Source organism: Corythoichthys intestinalis, unplaced genomic scaffold (assembly GCF_030265065.1).
Source record: "Corythoichthys intestinalis isolate RoL2023-P3 unplaced genomic scaffold, ASM3026506v1 HiC_scaffold_23, whole genome shotgun sequence".
NCBI lineage: Eukaryota > Metazoa > Chordata > Actinopteri > Syngnathiformes > Syngnathidae > Corythoichthys > Corythoichthys intestinalis.
In genome coordinates this window covers 11,982,676-12,002,066 of record NW_026651592.1, presented here as the reverse complement: position 1 = coordinate 12,002,066, position 19,391 = coordinate 11,982,676, and the positions used below count along the sequence as shown (strand labels likewise).

General features: G+C 39.5%; 1 protein-coding gene across 1 annotated transcript; it reads right to left on the bottom strand.

Annotated features, from left to right (window-relative positions):
- Positions 1 to 1,641: 1,641 nt before the first annotated feature.
- LOC130911139 (histone-lysine N-methyltransferase set-1-like) lies at positions 1,642 to 12,232 on the bottom strand. The gene is made up of 10 exons (XM_057828892.1): positions 12,172 to 12,232; positions 11,202 to 11,321; positions 10,197 to 10,338; positions 6,939 to 7,131; positions 6,721 to 6,784; positions 6,522 to 6,589; positions 5,180 to 5,239; positions 2,978 to 3,049; positions 1,841 to 1,912; positions 1,642 to 1,766 (listed from the first exon to the last, which is right to left on the bottom strand). The coding sequence occupies exons 2-10, from the start codon at positions 11,314 to 11,316 to the stop codon at positions 1,707 to 1,709; spliced, it is 846 nt and encodes a 281-aa protein (XP_057684875.1). The 5' UTR covers positions 11,317 to 11,321; positions 12,172 to 12,232; the 3' UTR covers positions 1,642 to 1,706.
- Positions 12,233 to 19,391: the final 7,159 nt, after the last annotated feature.

The following is a 19,391-nucleotide window of genomic DNA, read 5'->3' as shown; positions in this document are numbered from 1 at the left end:
ATGGCAAGACTAGAAAGCCTGTCCTGACACATAGTGGACCTCATATAATTTTTTATGAGTTTTAGCTTACTAAAAGCTCTCTCGCCGCCTGCAACCGTTACGGGGAGTGTGCAAAATATTCGTAAAGCGATGCACACTTCTCCAAAAATGCTTTGCAGCTGCATCTTAAAAATTGCATTCAGGAGACCAAGAGAGGACAAGTTAGGGGGGAATGTAGCAGTATACACAGAGTTCAGGTGTCTTACTGAAGATGGTCCTGGCTCTGTAGTGTACATAAAATGACAAATATAACTATATCTTCTATATTATTCTAGTATCTTAATTTAATTATTAATTATGTATCATTCATTAATAATAATAATAATTATTATTATTACTTATTAGTATTTGTCTCTTAGCCACTGATATTTTATGTGTGGTGTGGCAGTGTTCAAGTTGATTCCTCACCTCCTTCAGTTGGGAGTAAAGATGAGGCTGGCTCATAAAGGGTGTCAGGAGACAGGGCTGCTGAGCCAGACGCAGCAAGAGGAGTTGTGCTTGTGCCTATTACAACAGGCGAGGGCAGAGACAACTGTTTTGGTGTGGAGAGCTTGCGAAAGGGTTAACCTGCTGTACTAATTAAATGTAAGCTAAAAGTGGAGCAAACACTAGCTAGCAAACAATTACAGTATTTCATTATGGAGTAGGTTTAGCCCCATTTGAAAACTTCCACTATAGGCTACAGCTCCGAAGCCAGGTCCCTTCCTTGTTAACTAACTAAATTTAATTGATGACAAACTAAATTCAATAAATTCTTGACAAACTGGATTCAACCAGATAAAAAAAAAATCCACACCAACTTTCAACATCTGTATGATACCAAAAAATGCCGTCATTATTTGGAATTCATGTTCTTGAATTGGTCAATGTCGCTCACTGAGGTCGGGAAAATCCCGTATTTCTTACGGAGTGAGCTGGGACCTGCTTCTGAGCTTTCTAATAGATGTCGCGTGAGCTAAAATAACAGGTTAATTTTCAGCACTACACTGACACAATTTACACCAACCTTCCTTTGTGAAGTACTTTTTCACATCCTGTTGGCCTTTTCTACCCCTCTACACAATACTCAGTCATTGACTGGTGTAAATGTGCACCGCTGCTCAGCCTGCGCCCGGTCTGATCAAAGGAAGGGCGGACGAAACCAATTAATGAAAATACGCGGGGGGGGGTTTGCTGGCAATACATATGCTCTCTGGATGTTTACTTTTTGCCAAAAACAAAACAAGAAAAAGAAACCCTTCGTTTTATACCTTTTAAAATTATAATGATTAATATTTAAATTTGCAAACGATTACCTAATGCTCTAATTTTCTTTGTGGGCCCCCTCAGGCCACGGGCCCTTAGAATCAGTACCACATTTCCCCCCTATACGGCGCCCCTGTTGCCAACAAAGGGTACATGACAAAGTAGTGAGATGAACTTTTGGTATTGACCAAATACTTATTTTCCACCATGATTTGCAAATAAATTCTTTAAAAATCAAACAATGTGAGTTTCTTTTTTTTTTCTTCCACATTCTGTCTCTCATGGTTGAGGTTTAACCATGTTGACAATTACAGGCCTCTCTAATATTTTCAAGTAAGAAAACTTGCACAATTAGTGGTTGACTAAATACTTATTTGTCCCACTGTATGTCCCTGTCCTCACAGGACTGCTTCCAGGCTGTCCTAATCTGTATTCTGTATCAAGTAGTTACATCGTTCCGTAAGGTGTTGACTCTTGAGCATCTTCATATGGCCAAACAAAGCTAAATTATTATTGGATTCAAAAGCATGACATCACAAAAATACAGTCAACTCACTGTATCATCCTTGAATGATCCAACACCAGGACTGACTCCTGTCATCTCGGCCTCAATGCCGGCCACAGATTCCTGTGGATAAATTAATAAACAAAAATGAGAGATTACTTGAAATAGAAAAAAATATATTTTTTATTCAATAAACAATATAATATAAAAATAATTTTTTGTAAGGCTAAAGTATGTATTATTCCAGAGCTTCTGCACGTTTTATGGGATCATGGAGCCAATAAAGGTTTTATTTTCAACAAACCAACATGTGAAATCTAATGAGGGAAAACTAATAGGTGTTTTATAATTAAAGGTCTCCTCATAATGCAGGCGAGTCGGGTAAACAGCAGACACATACATCTTGGCTTACTGCTTGATCAGCGTATAAGATATAGGTGGGTGGCGGGAGCTTAAAAAACAGGTGTCCTCATAATGGAAGTAAGTCAGGTGAACACCTGAAACACACATCTTTGCGTACTGCCTGATCAACGTTAAATATGTAGGTGGGGGAGGGGAGACTAAAAAAATAGGTGTCCTCATAATGGAGGTAAGTCAGGTGAACACCTGACACACATATTAGCGCACTGCCAGATCAACGTTAAATATGTAGGTGGGGGAGGGGAGACTAAAAAAATAGGTGTCCTCATAATGGAGGAAAGTCAGGTGAACACCTGACACACATATTAGCGTACTGCCTGATCAACGTTAAATATGGAGGTGGGGGAGGGGAGACTAAAAAACGGGTGTCCTCATAATGGAGGTAAGTCAGGTGAACAGCTGACACATACAGCATAGCTTGCTGCCTATCAAACAATTCTGGCACAGTAAAAATATAAACTTGGCAGGATTCAAAAATTAAACAGAAAATATTTAAAAAGAAAGAAAAAAAAAATCACAAAAAGATTGTAGCCATTTTAAAGTATTGAAAAAATTGTCATAGGATTTAGTTAAATTTTAAAAATATATATACACTTTTCAAATGTTGTTCTTAACACCAATCAGTGTGGTAATGCAAATTAAAATCACAAAACTACTGTCCACAAAATGTGTCATCATTGGAACGGCCAAGTGTTTCTAATATAGGGTTTTTGGTTTTGGCCAAGAATTTTGCTTTCGGTACACCTATAACAAAAATAGTCCACTTACCGTATCATCATTTGATTCAACAAGACCGGGACTGACTCCTCTCCTCTTGGCCTCACTCCCACCCAAGGCTTCCTGTGAATGTGTTAATAAAAGAGCCAACTTAGCGATTCCATAAAAGAGAAAAAAAAATCCAGGGGCACTGTCCCCGATGTCCACGCGATGTTTCAGAGGTGTGTCAACCAAGACAACCCCTTAACATCGAGAGCCTTCATCCCACTTTTGCCACTGAGGAGCTTTTTAACCACCTCGGTGACTTCAAGCCTTCCTCATGAGAAGGTGTGTTGGTAAAGTCGAGGAGTATAAAGTATAACCGAGTATAAAGTATAAAGTATTTGGCCCAACAACTCACAACATCCCAGACTGAAGTCTGCAGCGCCCCAAACACACTATGCACAGTGATGGTGGTGCAATGCTTTCACTTCCTGAGATGCCGAACGATGGACCAAATTTTCTTTGAAGAAGTCCTGATGTTGTTGTCGAAGGCTTTAGCAAACTCCTCCTATGCCTGCGTTTTGGCCTCAGTGATCACCAGAGACGCATGTTCCTTGGCCAGTCGATACCCATCAACTGCCTCTGGAGTCCCGCAGGCCAAAAAGGCGCAATAGGACTCCTTCAGCTTGACGGCATCCCTCACCACTGCCGTCCACCAGCGGGTTCCGGGATTGCTGACACGACGGGCCCAGACCACCTTGCGGGCTCAGCTACGGTCAACCTCCTCTGCAATAGAGGCGCAGAACATGGTCCACTGGGGCTCAATGTCCCCTGCTTCTCCCTGGACAGGGGTCTCCGCCAGGCGTTTCCAGCAAACCCTCATAAAACGCTTGGGTCTGCCGGGCTTTATGACGCCCCTCCAGGTCCCACTGTCATTGCCCATGTGAGCATTAAAGTCCCCCAGCAGAACAAGGGAGTCCCTAGAAGCATACTCCCTAGCACCAGCTCAAAGGACTCCAAAAAGGGTGGATACTCTGAGCTGCTGCTGTTTGGTACATTAGCACAAACAACAGTTAGGATCCCCCACCGAAGGCAGAGGGAGGCTACCCTCTTGTCTACCAGGTTAGACCGCAATGTACACTAGGCAGCAAGACCTATGTACAACCCCTAGCAAAAAGTATAGAATCAGCAGTTTCGGATGAGCACTCTCAGACATGTTATTATGTAGAACTAACTCAGATAAAGAGCTTGAAAAAAATAATGAGTTAGTTCAAAAGTGCAACTCTTTAGCATTCAGAAACACTAAAAGAAATGAATAAAAAAAACATTGTGGTGGTCAGTAAATGGTACTTTTATAGCGCAAGTGCAGGGAAATAAGTATGGAATCACTCAATTCTGAGGAAAAATGTATGGAATAATGAGAAACAAAGAAATAACACATCTCTAGTATTTACTTGTACCACCTCTGACTTTTATGACAGCTTGCCGTCTCTGAGGCATGGTCTTGATGAGTATTCTTCATCAATTTGGTGCCAACTCTCTTTGATTGCAGTTGCCAGATCATCCTTGCAGGTCGGAGCCTTGCTGTGGACCATTTTTTTTTCAATTTCCACCACAGGTTTTCAATAGGGCTGAGATCTGGGCTATTTGCAGGCCATGACATTGACTGGATGAGTCTTTCTCCAAGGAATGCTTTAACAGTTTTAGCTCTGTAACACGATGCATTGCCATCTTGGAAAATGATTTCATTGTCCCCATACATTTTTAATTCAAGGGATAAGAAAGCTGTCTAAAATTCCTATGTAAACTTGTGCATTTAGTGAAGATTTAACCACAGCCATCTCCCCAGTGCCTTTGCCTGAAATGCAGCCCCATATCATCAAGGACTTAGGGAATTTTGATGGTTTCTTCAGGCAGTCATCTTTGTAAATCTCACTAACGGCACCAAAGAAAAGTATGATTCCATATATTTTTCCTCAGAATGAAGTAATTCCATATTTCCCTGCACTTGCTCTATAAATGTAACATTTACTGACCACCACAATGTTTTTTATTCATTTTTTAGTGTTTTAGAATGCTAATGAGTTGTACTTTTGAACTAATTCATTATTTTTTCAAGCTTTTTATCAGGTTGTTGTTCTACATAATAAAATGTCTGAGTGCTCGTCCGAGACTGGTGATTCCATACTTTTTGCTAGGGGTTGTAGTCGTAATATATGATGACTATATTAAACCAGCCAAGTCACTGTGCTAGTACAAGTCATCAGTTACCTTTTCTGATGCTGGCTCACTTTTGTGAATCTTCAGATCACTTTGCTCTTCACAAGGTGCCTGAAATTACAGAGGAAATGCACCGTCTCAAAATACTCTCACTTGACTTAATTTGGGAATATAACAGGAGGCTTGAGTCAAAAAGATATTTTTTGCAGCCTGACAATTGAAATTTGGAACCCACAGTACAATAGAATATTTATACACTATATTTTTTTAAAGTCACAAAAAAACAGGCGCCAAAAACTTCCGGCCGAAAATATCTAAACTTGCATTTTTGGTTTTCGGTTAAAAGAAACTTTACAACTGAACAGTGTGAAGAACCATAGTCTCTTTTGCTGACGTAATCAAAACACGGCAAGAAGCAACACTAGTGGCTCACAGCCAACATGTCTGCGGTTTAAAAGTATTCTAGTGAATCAAAGAAATATATAAATTATTAAACGAAGGAAAAGAAATTTGCTTTATCGCGGCTGCATGCGCGTTCTGAAGTTTCCTTTCCAATGATGTCCCGCGTCTCATCAAGTACAGTGCATTTGAGTCAATGCGTGAGTAGTTTAGAGATTAATCAAGTGAACAGTATTGAAATAAAGTACGATTTAAATGCAAATATGTGCATTTGCTGGGGTTTAGAACAATAGGGTTATCGTACGACCACTTCCTCTTTTTGTCACATTTTTTCCCCCTGAGACTTCCACACCCCTATGCCAGTTGCTGTTGAATTCGCCCGGGATCGATTTCGCTCTGCTCGGTCGCCACTAGAAATCATCCGACTCGATCAATTCCGCTTCTTGTACATAAACACACCAAGTCTCATTTTAAGGAGAGATTGTAATAGCCTTGTAAAGAACTTTACTAGTTTCGTCAAGATTGGAATAGTTTGTTGTTGTTGTTGTGAACTATATACATACAACGAGATCTCATTTAGCTTTGCAACTGGAGGGGGTGAGACCCATCTTTAGAGTGTCACAAACTTCCAAGAATACGCATTCATCAAAGTTTCATCGGCCATGACGTGTGTTGCTACGATGACGCCAGCACCATTTAGAGTTTGACACAAAACGCTCACTGCCGCTGGTAACGCACCTTCCCATGGGGTTTCAGAATTGGCACCTTTCAAACAAAATGTCTCGTGCCTCCTGAGTTGAAGAACAAATGCCAACGCAAAGGGCATTAATCGGAAAGTAAATAATTGATCAAATTACGGTATATAAAACATGAATTATATACATTTGCATTTTCGGCCCTTCGTTTTCAGCCAAGTGTTGCCAATATACGGTTTTCGATTTCGGTCAAGAATTTTGCTTTCGGTACATCCATAACAAAAATCGAGTCCACTTACTGGTTCATCATGGGATGAAACAAGACCAAGACTGACTCCTGTCCTCTCAGCCTCACTCTTACCCAAGGCTTCCTGTGGATGAGTTAATAACATAGCCAAATTTGATCCATTGAAACAGAAAAAATATGTTCCATTCAATAAACAAAATATGATGAATATATTTACGTAGCCAAGTCACTGTGCTAGTACAAGTCACCACTTGCCTTTTCTGATGCTGGCTCACGTTCGTGGACCTTCAGGTCACTTTGCTCTTCACAAGGTGCCTGAAATTACGCAGAGGAAATGCAGTCTCAAAATAGTCTCACTTCATTTAAATTGGGACTTAACAGGAGGATTCAGTCACATTGAAAAGATTTTTTGCAACTTGACAATCAAATTTTGCAGCATACAATAAATAACATGAAAACATTTACTCACCAGTGAGCGCCATGGCCAAGAGGAATCACCATAGTTATAAGTTATTTCTTCTCCTGGAAAGATGTCTTTGATAGCGAACAGACACAAGTGTGGTCTCCCTCGAACCATGATTCTTTTGACTTTGCAGTTTGGATGAACATGATCATCATTCACTAGTCGTCCCAGTGTTTGGTCTTCTTTTGAAGCATTTATGCTGTGGGGAAAAGGCGGTGACTTTAAACTTGGCTTGTGGTTCCATTATTTGTAGGGTATTACGGAAAATCACAATTAAAAACAGTTAAATTAAAAACAAGCTATTTTGTTTTTCCAATAAATGGTGCATAATGTATCCCTTACTCATATATTGTTAAATTAAAGTCCTGATACCTGATAATATAAAGGAGTTACAATACTGGTAAATTACTTAAAACTAGAAAGGGACTGTAGACGACTATATGAAAACTGTTCTAATACAATAATTCCCTAAGACAGGGTCAGGACCCAAAGTTCATTCATGAGCGATTCTATTTGTACTTGAAATAAATTAACCTGAAACTATTTAATACACAAGTTTTAGCCTTCTAATATGAATATTAAAATCCATTTTTTTGGACAATATGCTACTTTAGATACTTATTTATAGTCAAATTTATATGCCTTATGTTCGTGAGGTGAGGTTCTAGGGCTAGTTCGTGGTAAGGACTAACTGTAGCCAGGATGGTGTGCCGGTCAGAGCACAGGAAAAAAGGCGTTGAAACCACTGCTGCTTTAGAATGGCTTTAATTTGCCTTAAATTGTCCAAATATTCCTTGATGTACAAATGAGCCATTTAACTCCACAGGACGTGAAGTATAAACCCAGGTATAAAACCAGTCTGAAACAATACAAGGAAAAAAGGAATAAACTCAATTATTATCATGCATTTCAAATTAATCAAGAAAATACAGCCAAATGCACACATTAACCAAAAAGCATACAATGACTGACTTAGCTGACAATAAATGGTCAAATGAGGTCATCTAGCGGCCGTAACGTGAACTACCGTCTGATGACATCACAGTCTCCAATACTAATTTTCCCCAATACCAGTTTACAATACAAATTTAACACAATCTCAATTTAACACAGGAAATAACTCAGGTCATGCAACATCCACATCCTACATGCATCGCGAAGGTATAAAAACATAAACAATGCACATATAAACCACTCCATTAGCGCCCGTTAGCGATAGCGACCGTTAGCGATCGATGCTAATATGCTAACGAATCCACAAACGTCTCAAAAGGAACTAAACAGACGAAATACACCTGTATAACAGTTCACCTACTTGTAATCATTCACTGATGTGCCTGGACGCACACCAAGGAACGAGGAAAAGGAAGGATTGCACAGATTAAAGATGCTCAATGTGCTCAATGCTCAGTTGCTTACTAGCCAACACAAGTAAAAACCAGGCCTTGTCAGATAGCGACACTCACAGGAAAACCGCGGGAGAACAACTTAAGAAAAAAATAAAATACACCTTAATCCAAAAATAATAGGAAGAGGGCTGAGCCTTTATTACACCTTATATTGATTTCCCTTCCACTGCATATTTAATTCAATCAGGAGAGTAACTTTGAACTACCAATGACGACAGCAAATAAAGAGTTAAATAACTCAAAGGGTTATGCAACTCCAAGTTCTTCTTCCAAACCACAATGGGTGCCCCAAACAGCTGAATTAAATCCGAGATCAGTTGATGAAATGAGTTCAGGGTTCTTGCACCATTTTGAAGGTAGAACTTAATGCTTTTAAAGACATTTTTAAGACTTTAAAAATAAATAGAATTTAAGACCAAGACATGTCACAACAATTTTTTAAGGAAAAACATTTTATTTTACTGTAAACGCAACTGTTGCCACAAATGGTATTTTTCCAACTATCATGTGGGAATCGATGGCTTTAACCCCTATTGTTCTAACGAAAAAGTTGCTGAGTTTGCATTTGGGGTGGAAATCTCTGGATACCTCACGATAATCATAATCATAACAATGAGCTCAGGATATGGCGATAAAACAATTATCGATATATGTGTCAGGAAATCATTGCATGTAACAAGCAATAAGCAAAGAAAAAAGGTCTTTATATCTTTCTGCTGTGAACAGGAATGAGTCTATCAATAATGTTCATTCGCTGCCACACTCCCACTTCAAACAGATTGGACATCCATGGCCATCAGTTGTAGCTAATAGCAGAGAACCAGTTCATTTTGTGGCATTTGACGTCATTTTCTGCTGATTTTCGGTCAATTCCTTTTGCTGTTGAGGCATTTATGGGTCACTTCCTGCTGATTTGGGGGCATTTAAAAGTCCCTTGTAGTCTATTTTGGGTTACTGAAAAGGAAGTGACTCAAAACCAACAGGAAGTAGCCTGTAAATGACATGAACATGAAGTGACCTTTAAATGCCCACAAAAGACTGACTGTGGATGCTCTAGTTTCAGTAACTGGATTGTACGTCTAGTGCCGTCAATGGTAGCCAGAGAGCTAAAGCAGACACTACTCTAATGGAAGATTTTGGTCGCAACCTATTGGTTCCTTAAACAGTGACACCTTTTAAAAATGATATACTGATTCTTGGTGGAAGCATATTGATAACCTTTGGCCCACAAAGTACCATGATATTCCACCTTTTCAATATATTGTCACATCCCTACTTTGTACCGGGCACTGTTGTTATTTTGACCAGGGGCCAACCACCGCTTACATAAAAGATCTTCGGTCCATTATTTATTAAATTCCAACTTCCCCATCTCGGCATATTCCCACTCACCTCTACAACCGCGAACAACCAGGAAATGGCGTCATGTCAAGTCGCGTATGCTGAGGTAGTGGACAACGTACCGTATAACATATTAATCCAAAACTCTTGTATCTCGTGCAAGGCCATTGATAAAACAAATGCACACCATTAGAAGTTTTACGGAAGACGGTCATTTCCCTGGCATTACATGCATCGTCTGGAAATGTAATACCTACTGCAATTTTCCATTAAACTGAAGGCAATTTAAGACCTTAATGATCCGGATTTTAAATGTAAGACATTTTAAGACTTTTTAAGGATCTGCGGGAACCCTGCAGTTATTCATGTTGCAGACTTGTTAGACCAGAACCCTTATTTTAACAGAACAAGATTGCTTTCGCATTGTCGAATATGCTACTGCATTTTATCTCATAAATATATATATTAATTTTTATGGACAAGTAACAAGGAAATAATTGGGCAAGATACTTACCAATATTGCTTTCCATTCCATATGAAATCAAATGCATATTTGTTGCTTTTGTCATCTGCACCTTTACTCAGAGACAGAACTCCTCGGTACTCCACCACAAAACTTTTGGGTTCAATGTACTCTCTTGCAAATACACCTCTCCCTGAAAAAAAAAACAAAAAAAAAAACAACCTTTTGTAACCAACCTTATTTTTGGTCGTCTTTTCAAGGGGATACGAGTGGAATAAGTCAATTATTAACTCTTTACCTGCTGAGAAAATAAACTTTCTGGAGTACCAAAGGAAAAAAAAGTTTCCAAACAGCAGAGTTGCATGGCAACAAGTTGTATTTAGTAATAAAACGGCCCCAAAGGTCTCCTGAAGCCACCATATCAATTAATCATGGACACTGTGCTTTTAAATTTAACTGGAATGTTTGACCACGGAAGCATTTAAAACTACAAAAGAATTTTTATCAAGCGTTTGTTGGCTTCAATAGTCTTGCACGAACTTGCACAAGCTTCTTTGCAGCCACAACTGGTTGCTTAAAATCAATACTGTGAGGAAATAATTTTAGTGTGTTAATGATGAGTAGGGGGGTGGCTTAGGTCACACTGGGAAAGTAATGAGGATGAGGTTTGAGCATCCACCATCCAGAGGTTCTGCAGCAGGGGTGTCCAAGTCCGTTCCTCAAAGATACATATCTAGCCTGTTTTCCATGTTTTCCTCCTCTGACACATCTGGATCAAATGATCACATCATCAACCGTCCTGATTATTTGATTCAGGTGTGTTAGAGAAGGACTATTGGTAAACAAACCGGATAGGTGACCTCGGGGACTGTACTTGTTTACAGCTTGTTTCCATGTCTAGTATGCGTGTATATTTCAATTTAACATTGTTTCTTAATTAGGCCAGCAACTCAGTTTAACAACCAGATTTTTCTTGATTTAACCACATTAAGAACTATTTTTATATTCCAAGTCTAGTACGCAAGGAGACAAAGTTTAATAAATTATGAAATTTACCTTTATAGTGGTTGATAAATCTTTCCTCAATGAATTTTTTATCTTTTTCCTCAATTATATGTTCCACAGCATCTTGTTCTGGACTCTTTCTCCTCCTGCTTCTCTTCTCAGCCATCTTTGCTGTAATCCACAGACAATAATATTACAATATAATATTATTTCAGACAAACTAATAGATGTCATGAATAAAGAAGGCTATTAATTGCTAGAATGTGTAATTCAGCAATATTTAAATTTCAATATGACGGCAGTTAAAATATCATAATGTTACTGCTCATATAGCACCATATAAAATACAATCTACACATAAACGCCACATATTATAAGGAACGTTAGATCCGTCTACCAAAACCAGGAAGGCTGGCAGGGCTCTAGATAGAAGTTTTGCATTACAACTCATGAATGATGAATAAAACAAGGTGCATTTAAAGAGTTTTTATGTTGTCGTTTTGGGTTTTTTTTTTTTTAATGGAACGATTGAGGCACCGAATGAGCAGAAATAGGCTGATGGATAAAACGGCGTTTTAGAAACGTACTCATGTTAAATCCGTAACTCTACAGTGTTTATATAGATGAAGATCGACGTCGCTTTTACCCGCTGACAATTTTGAAAAGCTTCAGTTGTGGACTGTGAATGTGGCTTGACGAAAAAGTATCGAAATAAATCCGTTTAAACAGCTGGATGACTCCGTGCAACAGAATTAAACGGGAGAGCAAACGACTATGGCACAAACACATTAATATACTTAGACTGTAGTGTTTAATGTCCTAAAGACGAACATCGACGTCCCTTTAACCTATTGACTATTTTGCCTAGTTGCAGAGTTGACGAAAAAGTATCTAAACTCCGTTAAAACAGCCAGACAACTCGGCGAAATAGAGTCAGTAGGGAGAGTAAACGACTATAGCACGAACACATTAATATACTCAGACTGTACTTTAAATAGCTTTTATCAAACATTTGCCTTACCTCCTCCATTGAAGGGACATTACATGTGCTCAAAAAGTGTCCACTCACCAGCCAATCACTGACAGCGCTCCCCTCTGGAGCTTCCGGGTTGACGCCAACGGCATTCCTCCAATCACTGCGGAGAACCTCGTTGATTGACGTTTGACTGACGTTGAGAACAGCCAATACGTCAAGGAAGTACTCCGCCAATGAAGTCCGCTAAATTTGTGTGTTCTTTTCCCGCGTTTGTGTCTGAAAGCCCAATGGCGGGAAATTTTTTCTGCGTGTATGACTTCGTGTGAGACACAAATATGTCGGGTTTTCGTACTTATGAGGACATGACGACAAAAAGCGGGAGGATGTCATTTCCATTGTTCTGAATGCATTTACAGTGCTTGAATTATCGGGACACCTAAAGTGTCCCGATAAACCGTTTGGTCCTGGTAATGCTGGTACGTAAACCGATAAAATGTCCCGCTAATGTAGCGAAACCAACGCGCGCACACACACACACACACACGCACGCACACACACACACACACACACACACACACACACACACACACACACACACACACCAGTTAAAACAACCATTAAATATAAAATGGATACTAAGAAAAATATATTAACTCAGGAGGTCCCACTGTGATACAGATCTATGGTGCTTTATCTACAGTGATATGAAAAAGTATCTGAACCTTTTGGAATTTCTCACATTTCTGCATAAAATCACCATCAAATGTTGTCTGAGCTTTGTCCAAATCACACAGTTGAAAAAACAGTGTCTGCTTTAATTGAAACCATCCAAACATTTATAGGTTTTCATTTTTGAATGAGGATAGTATGCAAACAATGACAGAAGGGGGAAAAATAAGTAAGTGAACCACCACATTTAATATTTTGTGGCCCCCCCTTTGGCAGCAATAACTTAAATCAGACGCTTCCTGTAACCGCAGATCAGTCTGCCCATATGGAAAAGAAATATAAAAAACATATATGAATTTCCATCGATTTCAGTCGCAAATTTTTATGTCTCACACTATGATTTACTCTTGAAAGTGGCCACTTTTGCATACTTTACATACAAAATATTTAAAGGATTTGTGTATGAAACAAGTAAATTTTATGTATGTGGTATAAATGGAAAAAAAATGGCAAACTATATTTTCCATAGATGTTTCATATAAGTTTTGGACGTTTTTAACTATATGTTTTTTGCATGTAAAATATGCTTTCCTGATCAAATTCATACAGGTTCAATATATGCCATTTGATTAACACAAGAAGTATAAATAGTAGCATCACAACGTTCTGGAATTGAACCCTGGTCCATAGTGGCGTCAACAATAATCGATGGGGCAATGCATCCCGATGCTGGGCATGGACGATTTGATTCGATGCGGGCAACAAGCCGAATCGATTCAGCGCATTTTAAAATATACAAGTACGTTCAAAAATCTTCCCTGCGCAATTCCGGTGATGCAACGGATTTGGTTTCCCCATTTGTATTATTATTTTCAAGTTTCATTTTTTACACACGCATAACTCTGGTCAAGTTTCCCACCAACCTCGTAGAAGCCAAAATGTCTCCAGATGTCTGCTTTCAATGTCTTAGGTGCATCAATGCCGATCGATCGGGTCCGATCACGTCATTTTCAAAATATCGGAATCGGCAAATAAATATCGGCCATGCCTTTTTTCAATATATATATATTTTTTAATTAAATCATTTTCTAATTGTATTTAACGTTACAGACATAATATGTTACACTCATCTTCTTTCTTTAGTTTAGGCTTAACGTAGGATTATCAAAAATATCCCGATATCGGCGGCAATTAATTTATTAAAAATGTGTCACGTTCAAATATTTAACGCTATTAATATATACGCTGCACGATCCTCTCACTCATTGTCGCACTCAATCTGTAATGACGCCGTTTTACCTATATAGAGAGATAAAAGGCAGCACAACATGAGTAGATTAAACTTTGGCAGCCTTTGAAGACTTTCTTCAATTGGCTAAAACCTTGCAATCCCTCTCCTTATGAATAGAAATATCAAGGGAAGCAAGGCGGGGAAGCAAGGTGGCAATAGATCTTTGTCTTAATACCCTAAGTTATTTCCCAAAGCAGAGAAGATATATCCATCGGTAGCACGACGCACAGTCATGGTTTTACTTCCCATCATGGTTCCACTTCCCATCATGCATTGGGGCGTGGCTGCAGTATCATTTACTGAAAGCTCAACAAATACACTAGATGGCAATATTTAGTCACAATACACAAAGTCACAAGTCTTTCTATCCGTGGATCCCTCTCACAGAAAGAATGGTAATAATGTAAATGCCAGCTTGAGGATTTATTGTCATAATAAACAAATACAGTACTTATGTACTGTATGTTGAATGTATATATTCGTCCGAGTTTTATTCATTTTTTTCTTAATGCATTGCCAAAATGTTTATCAGGCATGAAAATCTCTCACCTTTCGGCGAAATTCGCCGTTTTGAAGTAAAAAAGGATGACCTACGTGAATCGTGTAGATCTGAGGAGAAACTTTTTAAGGGGGGTGAGGGGGGTCAGGTGTAGCCATGTGCCGGTTTCCTTCACGGTTTGCCATGCTATGAAAACGTCGCGGTTACAAAACCACGAAAATTTTCTGTCATACAGTAGTACGTAATCGTTATTTTTCATGTGTCAAAAATGCAGCCAGAAGTGGCTTGGCGCGGCAGCGCTTACTCCTTCCCCTGTTTGATGCTGCGTGTGTGAGTGACGCTATTCCAGCAAACCCAAAAACAAACACTCCAAACACAAGGCGTACTTTTCTTCAATTTATTGAGCTCTCAAATCGTGATAACTGAAATATACCGAATGAATACATTTCAAACGTTGTACAATCGTATTTTCAACATGTGAGTAGCTTCAACAGTTTAGCTTCATGAAAAAGTTCGCCAAAACCAAAACACACATTTTCCTTTCAAATTCAATACACAAAGTTACTAAAAACTTACATAGACGAATGATAGGCAAGGCTTAGCTAGGAGAGCAACTTCGTTGAGGTTAATCACAGCCGCTGTGAGAGAAACAAGTTTAAATGCAGGGGGAAAAAAAGAGAGCGTCAACGATTGCTAATTGCGACAGAGGATCTTGTCCTAAGCACAAATTCACGTTCACTGGACGAGGAGAGGTCTCACTCCCATTTTTTTTTTTTAGATAAATGCATTTGCCAGCATATTGAATTTGGTGAGTGATGGTTTCAGTCGTTTTCATATTTTGCGGTATGACAGCTAGCCAAATCTCCGGTGAAAAAGTAGCTCCCGTTAAGTTGGCATCAAGCTTGTGTATTTAACGGTAATATAAAAGCAGTGTTGTCAGTAACGCGTTATGTGAGTAATGCGTAACTGTAATCTGATTACTTTCAGTAAAAAGCAATGTAACGCGTTAATTTTTCTAAATCAGTAATCTAATTAAAGTAACTTTCCTTCATGCCTGTGCGTTACTATTTTGTTATTGCCCCATTATGTATGTAGAAAGACGAATACTGTAGTCATGGGAGTGACATCACATATCATATTTTCTAATCGGGGATGGAAAAAAACGGGTCACGTGTATTACCATGATGCGTGAGCCGTGAGCGCTGGGAGTTTGCGGCCAAAACAACATAGCCTTGCTACCTCGCCAGGATACAATGAAATAGGCAGGAGATATACTACAAACGGCTGCATTTGCACACTGGAAACACAGCCAGTAGTTCACATTTTTGTCCAGTAAAGATGACAAAAATATCTCGGGGCGCTGCGAACTTTGCGCTGGCTCAAAAAGACTGTCGACCGCTAAAAGCATCCAATTCAAGCACCACTTGGAATTACAGCACAAGAAGTAAAAAGACAGCCAGGACTCGGTTCAAGCTCAGTTGTTGTTGAAGGTTTTGAAAGCTTAGGTTTAAAGAAATTCTAAATATCCATCTTGCCTCCTCAGCTGTAGTTTTGGCTAAGTAAAGCAAACGGCTGTCTCTAAGATGCTATAGTCACATGATCTGTTTGAAAAATAATTTGGACCCATTATTAAATATTTTGAACGATTCTTGTTCATTTCATTCATTTTTGTTGTTTGTTTTATTACTCTAAAACTTTTATAGACAACATTTTAATGGCCATATTCAATGGTCTCTATTTTAAAGGGGAAGTTCAGAATTTTTTACATTAGGCTTAATCTTTGAGTTAGCCGGGGTTTAATTGGTCGGGCTCGGGCAGGGTCGGCTTCAATACCAGCGGGCTGTGTCGGGTCGGGCTGGATTTTTTGGGCCCGATCTAACCTGTATTGCACATATATTGTGGGCTAGGCCTACATTTTACTTCTGTTCTACATTGCAATTTAGTTGATGTTTTGTTTGCAACTGAACTGATCCCTGGATTGATATTGCGATGCTGCTGCACTACAATATTTACTTTGTCGTTTTCTTTAATATTTACTTGAATGTTTTTATTGATGGGTCGTTGTGACTAACAAATACAGTGACTGTTATTACTGATTTTGCACAGGAGTTCAGATGTTGCACTGTGTGAAAGGCTGCTACTGTGTGTAAAAAAAAAAAAAAGAGAGAGAGAGAAAGCCCTGGTCTCATTCAAAGCACTAATTAAATGCTGTGATCAATGTTCCCTCTAATTTTTTATGTCTCTGAGCAAACACACAAGCTCCCTGAGCACACTGCAGCCCACGGTGAGCAACATCAGATGTGTACCGTATTTTTTGGACGAAAAGTCGCACCAGCCAAAAAATGCGTAATGAAAAGGTAAAAACATATTTGTCGCATTTTTGGGGGAAATTTATTTGGTAGAATCCACCACCAAGAACAGACATGTCATTTTGAAAGGCAATTTAGAATAAAAATACAATAGAGAACAACAGGCTCAACAAGTGTACGGTATGCTAACATTACATGACTCATAAACAACGAACTGAGAACATGCCTGGTATGTTAATGAAACATAGCTATTTAGAGTTATTCAGATAACTATAGCATAAAGAACATGCTAACTAGCAACAATGGTATAATAATGTGTGAATAAGTTCACATATAAGTCGCACCAGAGTATAAGACGCACCCTTTGCCAAACTATGAAAAAAAAACTGCGACTTATTGTCCGAAAAATACGGTACATGGCGGCCACACACCAGTATCACGCCTTTTCACGCCTATTAGCATTTCTACTGCCCGTAAATTATTTAGTAGTAAGAGCATTTGATGATTAATATCCATAATTCAAATATCTTAATAAATGTCACTGGAATACACACCAATCTGACTTAAATTGTACCTTATTTTTCACATTTGGTGTACTGATATGTCAGTGCTCTCATCTACTATCGGTGTATGCCAGGGTGCATTTATAACACTGCACATGATCTCGTTGTCCACTATCTCATTGATTGAGTTTACAAATTCATAGTTTTTACTTCGCCATCTTTCGGGTATACTCACATACTTTGCCATGTGATTGCAGATTTGTTGAACTGACACCATTGACGCATTCATTTCGATGGCAAGTAAAATATTGTCAATGAGAACTTCAACTTGCTCTGGGTCAGATTTTGTTTTGTGGGACAGCCTGTTTCTCTTCTGTCGGTCTATTGCACTCTCCCGCAATAATGTACCAATCCCCTGTCCCATCTTGAGTCTTTGTAATTTTCAACAGCTTTCAAATGACTTTTCTGCTGAATATGACGCTTGAGGTAGTCCAACTTCCATTCAGTCCACATTTTTCCCTCTGAAAACTCACTTGGTACTTTGGCTTTGCGGGAAATATCACCCGCTTGTTCGTCTATTTGCACATGCTCAGACAGCCAATCCATCTGATATGAACCGCATTTCTTTTTTACTTTGGCTTGGTGAGTGGATGTGTCGCTGCCCGGTCATTTCACCATGATAAGGGGTTGGCCTTTGCGTCTCTCAACTCCGCCGCACTCACGCACTGTTGTCAGCTTGCTAACCTACACCGCGCGTGTAGGCTGGGCAATACACAAGCAATGTCAATGCTATGATTGGCTGCGTAGCGGAAGTGAACCTTATCGTATCATTTGCTGTACACCTGTCACACACCGAGTTACAACGCAATTAATACGTTTCTATTGATTTTTTTTTTTGTGCGCAGCATAGAATTTCTTGTGCGCAGAACAGGTGCCAGCAGTGCACGCAGCTTAGAGGGAACACTGGCTGTGATGTTTGTTTGTTTTTTTCAAATATATATGTATCGGAAAGTATTTTCATTTGACTTCAACCAGGAGTGACACAAGAGCCAATACAAAGTTGTTTAATGTCTGACCGCTTGTGTTGCCTCATGATTCACGAAAAATATGCTTTGCTTTAGAATTTGAATGCATCCCAGGCTTTATTAATGCATCGCGATGCATTGCCAAATCGCACCGAATCGAATCGTGACCCTCTGAATCGAATCGAATCGTGGCCCTCCGAATCGAATCGAATCGTGAGGGCAGTGCCGATGCACACCTCTACTGGTCCACCAAGTGAATGGTGGAGGTCTAAGCACCTAATGTTAGGGAGCACGAGAAAGAGAGGATCCCGGTGCAGACAAACGGGACTTGTGATGAGCAATGATTTATTAGAGACACCAAGGAAGAAGTGTTGTTGTAGCTTGCTCTGTTCAGGGTGGCTGAGCCGGCGTGAAGGCGAGGGAGCTCGGAAGGAGGCAGGCGTGGAATCCAACAAAGGGCGCGCAGAGAACAGGTCGGTGGAACCAGACGAGTCGATCGGGCGACGTGGTGGTGCGTCTGCTGGGCTTTTAAAGCTGGCTGATGTTAACCCCTCTCAGCTGTGGCCGCTCCACCCGTCTGACCTGTAATCAGCCCAACTCCCCTCACCTGAGGAAGGCCTCAGGAAGAAGGAGCGGAGGCCCTAACACCTAAGATATCCAGGCCCTACACTTGATACAAGTATATATGTATGGAATCTCAAGAATGCCAAAACTTAAAAAAGTAAATGAATGCATAATGAAAAAGTACAGTCCCTAACAAAAGTCTTGTCGCTTAACCATTTTGTAGAAACAATTGCGAATAAACTGACTTTTAATTATTCAATTGGTTTCAGAAATGGCTCATATGTCAATTCGTCCCTTTTTATGGTTAGGAATGTAAGAGGCAGCCTGCAGATCTCTCAGGGTGCAGATAATTTAAAAAACCGTGTGGCATATGCCAAGGCCCACAGCCTGTCAAAAGGATGGACG